The 14,320-nt window shown below is 44.0% G+C and overlaps 1 protein-coding gene across 1 annotated transcript in view; it reads left to right on the forward strand.

Moving 5' to 3' along the window:
* Positions 1–14,320, forward strand: part of LOC120022635 (collagen alpha-1(V) chain-like) — a 47,130-nt gene that overhangs the window by 14,849 nt on the left and 17,961 nt on the right. Inside the window, exons 6-24 of the mRNA XM_038966612.1 lie at positions 7,790–7,993; positions 9,192–9,233; positions 9,331–9,393; positions 9,526–9,600; positions 9,810–9,896; positions 10,134–10,190; positions 10,375–10,428; positions 10,662–10,715; positions 10,993–11,046; positions 11,339–11,392; positions 11,656–11,709; positions 11,959–12,003; positions 12,174–12,227; positions 12,958–13,002; positions 13,132–13,185; positions 13,379–13,423; positions 13,721–13,774; positions 14,035–14,079; positions 14,252–14,305. Coding sequence (XP_038822540.1) covers positions 7,790–7,993; positions 9,192–9,233; positions 9,331–9,393; positions 9,526–9,600; positions 9,810–9,896; positions 10,134–10,190; positions 10,375–10,428; positions 10,662–10,715; positions 10,993–11,046; positions 11,339–11,392; positions 11,656–11,709; positions 11,959–12,003; positions 12,174–12,227; positions 12,958–13,002; positions 13,132–13,185; positions 13,379–13,423; positions 13,721–13,774; positions 14,035–14,079; positions 14,252–14,305 — 1,194 coding nt within the window. The remainder of the gene's footprint in view (positions 1–7,789; positions 7,994–9,191; positions 9,234–9,330; positions 9,394–9,525; positions 9,601–9,809; positions 9,897–10,133; positions 10,191–10,374; positions 10,429–10,661; positions 10,716–10,992; positions 11,047–11,338; positions 11,393–11,655; positions 11,710–11,958; positions 12,004–12,173; positions 12,228–12,957; positions 13,003–13,131; positions 13,186–13,378; positions 13,424–13,720; positions 13,775–14,034; positions 14,080–14,251; positions 14,306–14,320) is intronic.

Genomic DNA, 14,320 nt, shown 5'->3' on the forward strand with positions numbered 1-14,320 from the left:
CCCCTCCTGTCCTTCATTCCACTGCCTCCATTCCTCTGCCTATACGACCCTCTTGCCCACACCCCCATCTCTCTCAGTACTTTGATGAGGAGCAAGATGACCATGAGTACCTCTATTATTATGGGGAAACAACAGACCCCCCCCCCCCCCCCCCCCCCCCCCCCAACCAGGGGGCCCCACTCAACAGGTCAAGAGGGAGGAAGAGAATCAAAATAGAGGGAAAGGAGGGAGAGATAGAGGCACAGAGAAAGAGGTATGAAGGCAAATATATACGTTTCAGGCTCAGTACATGAAAATAGAATGACATCATTTTTGTACATCTTTTTGTACATGTTTTGCAATGAGAGGGACTTGTTACTGTAAGAAATCCCTTATAGTATTGTGAAAGTTTAGGTCGCCATGCCTCTCTCCCTGTCACTCTATTTCCCATCTGTAATACTGCCCTTCTCATGATGTCATTCACACGACCACTCATCCTCTTACATCACCTCGTTTCACCTCACCTATCGCATTGAATTAACATTGTGTTATTAATGTTGCAGGAATGTAATTTACATGTTGTCATTGTGGTATATATGAGGATGTGTAGGTATGTTTACAACGTGGGGCACTGGGGGTTCAGGTACAGCACACACACTGCCCCTCTCTCCCTTATTCTCTGGCCACACTGTCCCTCTCTTCCTTATTCTCTGGCCACACTGTCCCTCTCTTCCTTATTCTCTGGCTACACTGCCCCTCTCTTCCTTATTCTCTGGCCACACTGCCCTTCTCTTCCTTATTCTCTGGCCACACTGTCCCTCTCTTCCTTATTCTCTGGCCACACTGCCCTTCTCTTCCTTATTCTCTGGCCACACTGCCCCTCTCTTCCTTATTCTCTGGCCACACTGCCCCTCTCTTCCTTATTCTCTGGCCACACTGCCCCTCTCTCCATTATTCTCTGGCCACACTGTCCCTCTCTTCCTTATTCTCTGGCCACACTGCCCCTCTCTTCCTTATTCTCTGGCCACACTGCCCCTCTCTCCATTATTCTCTGGCCACACTGCCCCTCTCTCCCTTATTCTCTGGCCACACTGCCCCTCTCTCCCTTATTCTCTGGCCACACTGCCCCTCTCTTCCTTATTCTCTGGCCACACTGCCCCTCTCTTCCTTATTCTCTGGCCACACTGCCCCTCTCTCCCTTATTCTCTGGCCACACTGCCCCTCTCTCCCTTATTCTCTGGCCACACTGCCCCTCTCTTCCTTATTCTCTGGCCACACTGTCCCTCTCTCCCTTATTCTCTGGCCACACTGTCCCTCTCTTCCTTATTCTCTGGCCACACTGCCCCTCTCTTCCTTATTCTCTGGCCACACTGCCCTTCTCTTCCTTATTCTCTGGCCACACTGCCCCTCTCTTCCTTATTCTCTGGCCACACTGCCCTTCTCTTCCTTATTCTCTGGCCACACTGCCCCTCTCTTCCTTATTCTCTGGCCACACTGCCCCTCTCTCCATTATTCTCTGGCCACACTGTCCCTCTCTTCCTTATTCTCTGGCCACACTGCCCCTCTCTTCCTTATTCTCTGGCCACACTGCCCCTCTCTCCATTATTCTCTGGCCACACTGCCCCTCTCTCCCTTATTCTCTGGCCACACTGCCCTTCTCTTCCTTATTCTCTGGCCACACTGCCCCTCTCTTCCTTATTCTCTGGCCACACTGCCCCTCTCTCCCTTATTCTCTGGCCACACTGCCCCTCTCTCCCTTATTCTCTGGCCACACTGCCCCTCTCTTCCTTATTCTCTGGCCACACTGTCCCTCTCTCCCTTATTCTCTGGCCACACTGCCCCTCTCTCCCTTATTCTCTGGCCACACTGGGCTGGACCAACTGTCAAGAGAAGGAAGGAAAATTAATGAATACAAAACAATGGGCGATATATTTTGATATCCTTATTTGCAGTTGCTCATATGATTATTACCCTCAACTTGGAAATAACAACTTAATGCAGTACATGTTTTGTGCCAAAATAAACATTAAAGGTAGACTCAGTGATAGCGTCATATCACTGAGTCTGAGTCTCAGTTTAAGCAAATTCTTATGACAAAACAGTAGAGCATTTGTATAAAATGACTAGTTGAGGATGGGGAAGGATTATTCAACTCAGACAGCAGTGGGTGAGAAAGGGCTGCTATGCATCAGGTCATATCATTGGCATGTCTGATTCATTATGGGATTAACAACTGCACTTCTGCTTGTCGTATGTTTAAAGGTAACCGCATGCGTCCTCATACTTGACTGCGTTATCGGTCTACCTGTCTTTTGGTCAATTTAAGGTATCAATGAGTCTGTCTGTGAGTCTAAATATGCCCCTGTCTGCCCATTTGTCTGTCAATCTCTCTGTGTCTCGGTTTCACTGCCTGTCTAAATACCTGTGTTTGTTAATGTCCCTTTTTTATGATATTTTATCCCTTAGTTGTCAATATCTCATTATGTATAATATACATGTTTCCCATAGCATGTCCAATGAGCTATTCTCTACATATATGCATACAAACTGTACATATTTTTGTATTTGCCTTTAATTTGAATATATCTGTTCCCATCTGTGTATTTTCTTCATCTAGTTAAGATCAGATCACGCCCCAGTAAAACTAACTTTTGCGCAGTGCTGCTGCTTCTCTGTGGCTATGAGCTCACCGCTCTCTTGCAGTTGGACGGCTCAGTGCATCAGAGGCTTCTCAGTGTGTCCTTGGCTACAGCTTTACCTGACTGTTATATCCCCAGTGCCTCCGCCAGCCACAGGTTCCAGTTTTCATTAGCACAGAGATGCTGCTTTTTTAATATGGAGAATGGCATTACTGGAGAGATCAGCATCCATTGCACCGTACGTGCTGAGTATTAGGCTACACACTGTATTAAATTGACTGCCAAAAGATAATTCTACACTGACCCCTGTTGTAATTTGAGTGTTGTCATTGGCAAATAACTACATCCCTACCTTGTTCCGATTAGTCAAGGTTTCAATTGGCTATAAAATGCTTACTTCCCATCTTTCCTGTGCTACATTGACACAAAGTATTTTTAAAGGTGCGCACTTTCTGCTGTATCCAGTAATGCCAGAACAGTCTCAGTAAATCACCCAAAAGCCTAAGCCATCTTTAAATCACTGTGTCTCAAAACATCCACCCTTGTCTTTCCCTCTCCATCTATCCATCCCTTGTTCCTTCACCCCCTCCCACCCCCAATGTATCTCTCTACCTCTCCTCTCTCAACACCCACCCTCACAAACTACAACACAACACAACCAATATGCATAAACAACAGAAGGATGCCAATGGCAATGCTGACAAACGCAAACCTGTAGTGGTTAAGGCAGATAAACCTGTAGTAGTTAAGGCTGCAAAACCAGTAGTAGTTAAGGCTGCAAAACCCGTAGTAGTTAAGGCTGCAAAACCTGTAGTAGTTAAGGCGGCAAAACCTGTAGTAGTTAAGGCGGGAAAACCTGTAGTAGTTAAGGCGGCAAAACCTGTAGTAGTTAAAGCGGCAAAACCTGCCCCCTCCAAACCTGCGAAAGCAGAGATTGCCAAGCTTGAGGCCAAAGCTGCCGCACCTGCCACAGCCAAACTAGCTAAAACCAAACCTGCTGCCGCCAAGCCCACCAAAGCCAAGCCTTCCCCGGCCAAACAAGCCAAAGCCAAACCAACTGCAATTGAAGTCCTCCTGGCCAAGATCAAACCCACTGCAGTCACACCAGTGGCCAAGCCCACACCTGCCACAAAAAATGGCGGTGAAAAAAAAGTCAATGGCAAACCTGTAGTAGAGAAGAAACTAAATGGTAATTCCAAGGTCAATGGCAATGCCAAACCTGTAGTAGAGAAGAAACTAAATGGTAATTCCAAGGTCAATGGCAATGCCAAACCTGTAGTAGAGAAGAAACTAAATGGTAATTCCAAGGTCAATGGCAATGCCAAACCTGTAGTTGAGAAGAAAGTAAAAGGTGAGGCCAAAGTTAATGGCAACGGTAAAACTGCTGAGGATAAGAAAGTTAATGGTAATGGAAAAAGCGGCAGTTACAAAAAAGCTAATGGCAATGGTGTAGAAGCAGCAAAACCTGAAACCACTAAAGCCCGGCCAGAAAAAAAAGTCACTAAAGTTAAAATAGAAAACACTGTGGTCACCAAAGTGAAACCAGCAAAACCAGAAACCGAAGTCAAAGTTAAAGTAGTAAAAACTGAGATCACTAAAGCCAAACCAACAGTGTCAGTTGTCATCAAAGTTCCTCCCTTCAAACCTGCACCAAAGAAAGAGCTGCCAGAGAAAACCAAGGTGGTGCTTGATGTAAATAACATCAAATCGATGACCAAAAAAATGCCTCCCTTTGGCAAGACTGCACTCAGTGGCACCGTCGTCCCTGTGCCGGAAAAACCAAAGAAGAAACAGGGCAACGGTTATCAACAGGTACAAACAAAGAGCCCGTGGTGGCAGTCCAGAGCTGTATCTTCCACCTATCCCTTCTGGGGACCAGGTCGTTCTCCATCCAGATTTTACTGCAAATGTCCATCAACAAGCAGACTTGTAGTGTCTGCTTAAAATGTATAATAGTTTTAGTGCCAAGTTTTAGGTGTAAGTTTTTTTAGATACATTTGATGTGCAGAGAATATTTTTTTTATACAACGATACATACCTTCACCATGGGTATATTACTTACATAGATTACAGTAGTACTAAAAAGCTGTGACTTATCTGTTTCATATTCATATCTATATAATAACTACCTGATTTATACTTGTTGTCTAAATTATACATATCATTTACCAATCTTGGATTTACCATCTATAAAGCTAAAACTGCACAGTTTGACGGTTTTGTGACTGCAATGCTTTTTCAACTGAACCACCAACCACTATAGAATTTAGTGTAAAACCTAGGTGGTGGACAACCTGGACCTCAGAAAGGAAGTTGGCCCATACCAACCTGGACCCTCTCCTCCGTTTATATATCTATATGATGGTGAGAACCTATATGATATAGCGGTGTAACAGACTGTCATATTGAAGCATGGCTATCTGTACAGTCTCCTCTCCGTTTCCTTACAAACTCCCCTTCAAAGCTCCTGAAACTCAGAATCTGTTCTCAACGTTCACACAAGGCCTGTTGTCTTTTTTTAAATCATGAAATAATAACGAGTGGTGCACTAATCAAGTGAACGAGCTGTGTGCATGTCTTTCTTACACAGAAAATTGAAGACAGGAAACATATATACCCACACAATCTGCAAACCGCACAACAACATGGTTCCCATTTCTCTCTGTCTTTTCTTCTCTCAAAACGTGTGTTCTCTCAAAGACTCGTCTTTGTCCTGTTCATATTTGAATGAAATATGAATGAAGCAGTCTCACGGAAACTAAGCCCGCTATCAGTTCAACTTCATTAAGTGTACACCGTAGACCTCTGGCTCGATTACTATTCACATGGGTGAGTATGTTAATGTAATGAAGCTCTGAGATGGTTTCTCAACAGAGAAGGTGAAATGTCAAAACCATATGTATTACAATTCTCAGAAAAGTGTGCACTGATTGAAAACGAGTAAGTATTTAGTCATTACGAATACCTCTGGAACTAGTTGAACTTGTTCTGTGAGGCTGCTTTTTGTGGGACAACCTTTTTCCCGTGTCTTTGGTTAAAGTCTGTCCCACTTCACAGAGGATACCAAACAAAATATGCATCCACTATTAATAACAGTGATCATCGATTCTCACCAGGATTTGTCAAGTTTAGGCCTTCTCTAACCTTCTGACATCGGCAGAAGAGCAGACTTGGCCTAATGAACCTGTCATGGCATTGTGGCTTTCTTTTTACAGTCAAAATTGTTCAGGGAATTCAAGAAAGACATTTTAGCATGGACAGTTGATCTCGATGATTTCCTAAATCTTGCGGATGGCAACATTTATAGTCGTCAAGATTTTTTAACTGCTAAAATGTCTTTCTAACTCAAAGTGAATTTTCTACACTTTGAAAACATGTTTTGCCAGAGAACTCTTTGGCAAAACTCGTTGTTTGTCTTTTTACCTGACAAACATCCCCTGTAATGTGTCTCATCCTTTCTTGAAACATATCAGTCATGATCCTGACCATCTTTAAGCTAACCACTCTTTCTCATTCAAACCTGCCTACCTCCAACTTGGTCCCCCCCCACCTCTTCTTGAACTGACCAATCAGGATGTAGAAACTGCAAATTCTGAGGCTGGCCACACCCCTACAGAGTCGGATTATTATTATGAGGAGGCGGTCCTACAGCCAGAGAGTGAGGTGATTGGACAAGAAGCGACCACTGGCCAGGTAAACCGCACGTAGCGAAACAGTGGGAGAAGGCCAACGATATCACACTAGTTCAAAAGACTCCCCAGCTAAAGTTAATACACATATTAATTATTAGTTACTATTATATACTTCCTAATAATTTCTATGTGGAGGTGAGCCCAGCCATCCAGTAGTTTAACAAAGTAGTGTATCAAGTTGTCACGTACTATAACAATTCTAACCAAAAATTGCCCCCATTGCTATGAGACATGCCACACTTTTTTCAAAGAGGAATGCACCACATTCATTTTGGCCTATCAAACATTTTCATGTGGCTCTCATTTTCCCTAAACCCAAGATCATTTTTAGTTCTCATATCAAGATTCTATTTGATAACACATTTCGTCTTGAAATGAGAACAAACATCTTGAGAAAATGGGAGTCGCATAAGAATATTTGATACACACAGCGGAGGAATGGATGTTATGCATTCTTGTTTGACAGCATATCTAACTGCATTTTGAGAGTGAGTTATAGTGGCTATCCTCAGCCCTATCAGCCTGAATGTGTGACTCTTTCCTCACAGTTCTATCTTATGTCCTCTTTATTTTATAGGAATATTTGTTTTATTGTTATCTTCAAAGAAATTGTAAATCATTGAAAAAAATTCATTTGAATTAGATTTTTTTTCTTCTTTTTAGAAATAAATAGGTTACTTTATTTCAATAGCCATCATTCTATTCAGTCATGTGTATCTATATAACCAATGTTGGACCTTTTACAACATGTTTTACATAACCAGCAGTGGTAAGTTGAATAGAAAAAAGAACGTATTAATAGCTTTGCAAAATAGCAGCAGCTTTTGTTTTCACAAAGTGGGGTGCTTCACCTCGTTCCTGTGTGTTTGTGTCAGTGAGTCTTATAAACTAAACTATTAAACTGTATGACCTATTAGGGTATTGCTAGCCCACAATTATTCTACTTTCTGTAACTCAATCATTAGACACAAACACACAAGCTGGTGAAAAACCATAAAATCTTTGGTGGAAACATGCCATTATTATAAGCTTAAGAATAAACACAAGTATGCCTACATGTGTAAGAGATGATGGCCCCAGAAAGACCAGAAGGCCCTTAATGAATTCATGAAGCCTTAAGCTTTCCATGCTTTGGTGAGGAAATTACCTGAAGAACAGGCTGTTCTTTTGATGTCCACCAGGTGTCACTATGCTCTATGTCCCTTTGTCAGTGTATGTGTTTCGCAAAAGGTAAGACTTACCACGCTCTCTGCCGTCTCCTTTTCTCCCGGTATCTCTCTGCTTCTTCATCTGTCATTCACTGTCATCCTTTTCCTTCTATTGACATTACTGTCACTTTACTTTTCATCAATATCTTGGATTTCTTTTCTATCATCCTCTTCGTCTTCCTCTCTTTCTCTTACTATCCCTTCTCTCTTTCTCTATCTCTCCTCTTTTTCTCTCTTTTGGCACCTCCATTCCGTCATCGCTCTGCCCCAGGTGGAGGGAACGTTGGTGGCAGAGGAGGTAGAGTTGGCCAAGGCAGGGGGTGAGGTCGAGGCCTTTACTGAGGAGTATGTGACTGGAGACCTGGGCATGAAGGAATACGATTATTCCTACAAGGACTACAACGAGCCCCTGCCCGAGGGAGAGACCGAGGGCAACATGGGCCCCGCCCTGTCTGCTGTGAGAGACGAGGGAGGCGTAAGTCACTCCGCTTCCACTAAGTCTTCATTTCAATTCTAACAGGAATTGAAATATGATTTGTGTATACTCGAGTTAGTATGCATACACAAAGAGGTACTAAAGGCGCAGCAAATGATCTGGCTCGGATCTCATTTGTTTTTAATGCCTCTCTATGTGTATGGCTTGATTTGGACTTGCTATTAAGCTTGAGGTTATAGGTCGCCCCGAGGGAAGGATGCCCTGAAGACTTTTTAGTGAGAAAAGTTGGCGCCCAACGAGGGGCTGGACTCACTTACATGATTTGTTTCTACACTTAGACACTGTGGTCTCTTTAGACTACTCTTACGATTACAATACTTCAGACATAAAACAGGTGAACTTTATTGCTTGTACAACCTTGTAAAAAGCTATATTTTCGGCAGTCATTTTATGATTCAAACCCACTCTGTTCGTTTTGCCTTTAGTAGTAAAGACCACGGTATATATTCTGTCTGCACTGAATGTATCTCTCATGAATACTATGTTGGTATTATCAACCCAGCACACATCATTTGCAGGTATGTTTCCTGTAACTTGATTACGATCCATTCATTTATTCAGTTTGATAAGGAGCTACAAAATGTTCTATGTAACAGTGCCATTGAGAAATGGTTAACCCATTAAATAGTCCCCTTGCTTTTACAAACAAACGCTACAACACCTAATTTCTCCAAGGCCGTGCCATAGAACAATTTTGAGCTACCTTTGGGTCACGTGTGAATCCACTGTCTTCATGTTGTTGCTTTTATGACTATTTCCCACCTCTATGATTATTTCTACCTCACTCTGTTGGCTGCACGTCACGCCGACAGGTTTGACAAAAGCTCTTGGTTGAGTGTGTGTCGGGTCTGTAAGCATATGCATTGACTGTGCTGTATTGTGGGTTACATGTGTGTTTTCCTCAGGCCTCAGTGAGTGCCGTAAAAGGCGAGAAGGGAGAGCCTGCTGTCCTTGAGCCTGTGAGTTGCCATTCACGTTGTCGTTTAGTTATTCTAGCTACTCCTGTGCACTGTGACCTCCTCATCTACAGGGGGCACCACCACAGTCAGTAGTCAACATAAGCTTCACAAGAAGCAGTTTAGAGTTCCATTGGGATTTCTATGGACAGAATTAGCAACGTCTAACATTGAAATGCTACCACTATCTCACACTCTCCATGTTTTTGCATTCTTCACAGGGTATGTTGATTGAGGGACCTCCGGGACCAGAGGGACAGGCAGTAAGTGCATTTCATCCGCCTCTTTCTACTGAATTGTGTCTTATTAGAACACCTTTATTTACCCTACTCATCCCACCATCCTCTTCTTCTCTCTTAGGGTCTCCCCGGACCTAATGGCCCATCTGGCCCTCCTGGCTCTGTCGGTGATCCTGGCGAGAGGGTGAGTCTTAATCTTATATTTATATCTGTGGTTCTGATAAAGTTCTATTTCCTATACGGTTTGTCTGTGGTTGAGATTCTAGTTGTCTTGTTGTGGAGGCTGACTGTGCTGTGCTGGTTTCTCCTCCTGTAGGGCCTCCCTGGAAAGGCTGGTATCGCTGGTGCCGATGGTGTGCCAGGCCCCCCTGGAACGTCCGTCATGCTGCCCGTGAGTGCCCTCCTGTCAATCGTCTCCAAGACCCACCCTTACATCACTTCTTGACCTCTGTTTCTGACCCTCTCCTTCTCTCACTCTCTGTTTTCTCTCATCGACCTTCGACCCTCCCTCCCATGCTCCACCTCAGTATGTTTACTCCTCCTATTAGGACAATGGGTTGAAGATGATGTATTTGGTGACCATTTTTCCCCTCTCTGTAGTTCCGTTTCGGAAGCAGTGGAGGTGACAAGGGTCCCATGGTCTCAGCGCAGGAGGCCCAGGCTCAGGCCATTCTGTCTCAGGCCAGGGTGAGTGACGAGAGTTTAACACTGTCCGTCCCACTGGTTTATCACACAGCTTTAGCGCGCTCGACAAAACACCCCAATTGATTTAACAAACACAACATCAGGACAACATGCAGGTTGAACGCAATCTCTTTCGGGCAGTGTTCTTAAGCGGTTCTCATGTTGTTCTTCAGCATGTGTTCAAAAATGGTCTGAGTAATGGGTAAGTGCTGACATCTCGTTGTTTCTCCTTTCTCTTAGCTGGCTCTGAAGGGACCACCCGGACCAATGGGCTACACTGGACGCACAGGACCCCTGGTGTGTACCGTCACCCTTCCTCCATCGCATTTCCCTCATTCACAATCTGACGACGTATCAGAATATTGACCATGTATGGATGGTCCCCAGATCGTCAAGGAGATGAAGGAAACAGAGTGGCTGGGCTATTTGATTGACGTCTGTGTGTTCCTCCGCAGTAATGATTGTTTCTGTTCTATCTCAGGGTACCCCTGGAAGTTCTGGTCTGAAGGGTGAAGGTGGGGATCATGGACCTCAGGTAAAGAGATATCCCAGAACCACGTCCGTGGACCTCTTTCCCTATGTCTGTCTCTGACCACAGACTGGCTTTATGTAGGTTCCTTTACACCACAGTAGTGCTGGTCAGTTCCAAAGAGACGGTTGATTTTCCTCAACTGAAATGTAGTAGTAGAGACTATTTCTCTATATGTGTTTATGATTGATACTCAATTCAGACAGGCATTCATCACAGACATCTATTTTGTTCTTCAGGGCCCCAGAGGACCACAGGGTTTGAGCGGACCTCCCGGCAAATCAGGAAGAAGGGTAAGTGAGCGCCATCTGATCCCCGCGACTGTCTTTATGGATGCGTCCGAAATGGCAACCTATTCCGTATGCGCCCTGGTCAAAAGTAGTGCACTATATAGGGAATAATGCACCATTTCAGATGCCCTCTATGACTACGTTCCATTGTTAATACGAGCATACTGCTTGTATGCATGCCAATACATTACTTCACGCTAAGTGGTATGCTATGTCTACAGCCATGCAGATTAGATTCTGTGACAAAAGATGTGAACGCCGTGGTTCCCTCTCTCCTCAGGGTCGTGCTGGAGCTGATGGAGCCAGAGGCATGCCAGGAGAAGGTGGGCCTAAGGTAAGCTCTCAGCTGCTAGTTTTGTTGTAAACATCATTTGTGTCTTTTCCTTCCCAGTTCTGTTCTATGATCACGTGTTTCTCTGAAACTGTCCGTATGGTCAGCACTTTGCATGTGTGCTGCTTTTTAAACACTGTTCAGGTCACATTTATATCTTTCCGTTCTCAGTGTGGATTTTATGTGATGCTCAGACTTCCAACTGCATCTCGAACGTGCCACAGTATTGTGTTGTTGCTACTGTGTTCTAATCCGTTTTCTCCGCCACCTTACACGATGTGTCTGTCTCTGGCAGGGTGACCGCGGTTTCGATGGCCTGCCTGGATTGCCTGGGGACAAAGGACACAGGGTGAGTTCAAGGTCAAAGGTCAACACAGCACACCACCAGAGAAATATAGTAGAGGAATCATCAAAGAGAGGTTGATTATCAAATGAAAGGAAATCGATTGGGAAAACCAACCGACTCGGTCTGGATCTATTGTGACTCAAGATTATGAACCAGGAAGGAGGATCCTGTCCAATCAAATCAAAGGAAACAGAGTGAAATAGAAGTGTGGTTAAGCATGCTGTTGTTTTAGTTGTTTTCCCTCCCTCTCTGTTCCACCATTCTAGGGTGATACCGGAGGATTGGGACCCCACGGAGGTCCCGGAGAGGACGGAGAGAGGGTAAGTAGTTTGGCGAAACATCAGACATTGACCTATCAGTCCCATGTCCCCATAGAGATCTGTACACCTATGAGTCTATCAGCCAGAACTACAGTGGCCACTTAACCTAGAACTTCACACACTGAGTTAACCTTCATTTCCCACCATAGTCTTTTAAATGTGATCCTGTTTATCTGTCAAACTCCTTCCTCCTTCCTCACATTCTGTCTCTGTCGTTCACCTTTGTCTGTCTGTGTCTGTTGTTCCCAGGGAGACGACGGAGACATCGGACCCAGAGGACTTCCAGGTGAACCAGTGAGTGTGTTTCTGATGCTACCATTGGCTCCTTCCTCACTACCATCACCATTACATTTTTTGGGTGTATTATGTTGTTTATAGCGAATAACTGTTTTAGCTTGCTTGTTATTGACCAGTTCCAGGCTCCTTCTCTCTGTGTTAGTGTGTTGATTTGCTCTTGTCTTTAGGGACCTCGTGGTTTGCTCGGTCCTAAAGGTCCCAACGGAATCTCCGGACCTCCTGTAAGTACACACATTGGTGCACCACACTGGAATGTCAGTTTACTCAAAAATCACTTGGCTGTGAAGCTACACTGCAAAAAGTAAAATCTAAGCAAGCCTAAATATCTTATATTGAGTGATAATTAACTTAACATTTGTGTTATTTTCTTATTTATTTGTAACAAACTAAATTAACTAACATCATTGGTAGATCATTTTGCTTATTTTAACCTACAAAAGGCTTAATACAGTAATGTATCTTATTTCAAGATAAAACAAAAAATATATTTTGTATTAATCATCGTATTAAGGTAAATATTTTGAAATAAGATCAATTACTAGTATTAAGCCTTTTTTTAGGTTAAAATAAGCAAAAATTATGCAAAATTATGCCAATGACAGTGCCCCCTAAAACATGACCATGACCAAGCAAACCCTGCGCTGGTATAGTTTCACTATCACCCAGAATGACTCATTTACCCTCATACTACCCCTGGAAGTACTAAGCACCCCTAAAGTAGGCAACTATATGACCCGGAACCACAGTGGAACAGTGTTAGTAGACCACATCACCCTCATGCCACTCCCTAAAACAGCCCTACAGTATAGGATCGTGTTCATATCACTTGTACACATCTAGACAGTCATTTTGTAGCAGGCCATTTAAGGTCATGTGTGTTGTTTACCCTGAATTGATAACTAGCAATCTTTTCTATTTATTCAATGTGTTATTTTCTTTTTCCTCTCTCAGGGTGTGCGTGGAAACGACGGGCCCCACGGTCCTAAAGGAAACCTGGTCAGTGACCAGTGAATGTTTTCCCGTCCTTTTGTCCTCGGTGGACACATTGATTTATTCCCATTGAGAGCAAACGATTCTTAAAGTCTCAAACCATCTCTTCCTCCTCGCTCCCCTTTTCTCTCTCAGGGTCCCCAAGGAGAGCCAGGCCCCCCAGGGCAGCAGGGTACCTCAGGAACCCAGGTGAGAGACGCCACAGAGCAGGGGCCACGTTATTGGGGACAGATTTTAGCCAATTGAAACACTTGAAAATAACTCAATATACTATTCTCATTTTCTCCTCCTGACAATGATGTGGGATTACAGCTGTAATCTGTGGTATTGCCCCAATCTGATCTCTGACCAGATCTGACCGTATGACATGTGATTGTTTCAGGGAATGCCAGGACCACAGGGAGCCCATGGGCCCCCAGGAGAAAAGGTAAGAGAACCAAGTGATCCATGACTGTGGTGTGTAATTACTATGTTATGAACCTCCATAAAGATATTCAGTGTCCGACAGGCTTGACTTTTGTCTCCATAACGTGTCACAACCAGTGAAGCGCCATGACGCGTCATATTCAGAATAGGAATTTAGCCAGGAATGATTAAGGAGACAAAATATCAAATTTTGAAGGTGTATCGTATACTTTGTTTCTTAGTTGATGATAATGTTGTTATCCGTATTGTCGTCAGTAAGCAGGTAAGCTCATGACTTTCCTCTCGTCTCCTCTCCCAGGGTCCTACAGGAAAACCCGGTCTGCCAGGCATGCCTGGAGCCGACGGCCCCCCTGTAAGTCACAATCTCATTAGTTTATATTGGATTCATCAGTACCGTATGTTATAATAGAACAATGAAAACATTACTGGTGATCTGCAGTTGTTTTAACATGAGATGACCTAAATGCACAGAATGTCACTGGTCTAAAAGGTAAAGCACTTTATTGCATTTTCCTGGAGAACAGTGGTAAGAATAAGTGATCAGCACATGTTGAATTGAAGTTGCCCTCCCTCATGCCTCTCTTGACCTCTGCTACTCTCTTCCCCTCACAGGGTCACCCAGGAAAGGAGGGACCTGTTGGTACCAAAGGAAACCAGGTGAGTTCCTCTAGTCATCTTTCTCCTGTACAGTATTCATAGAATGTAGTCAACCTCCCCACCAAAATCCCCACCGCGTCATATGCAAGATGGCTGCCTAATTGTTGTGTCTTACACGTTGTGTCTTGTGTGAGGTAGTGCATCATTAACCCTCTCTCCTATCTTCATACAGGGTCCCAACGGTCCTCAGGGAACTATTGGCTATCCTGGCCCTCGTGGCATTAAGGTGAGATTAGTGTTG

The sequence above is a fragment of the Salvelinus namaycush genome, chromosome 27 (genome assembly GCF_016432855.1).
Source record: "Salvelinus namaycush isolate Seneca chromosome 27, SaNama_1.0, whole genome shotgun sequence".
Taxonomy (NCBI): Eukaryota; Metazoa; Chordata; class Actinopteri; order Salmoniformes; family Salmonidae; genus Salvelinus; species Salvelinus namaycush.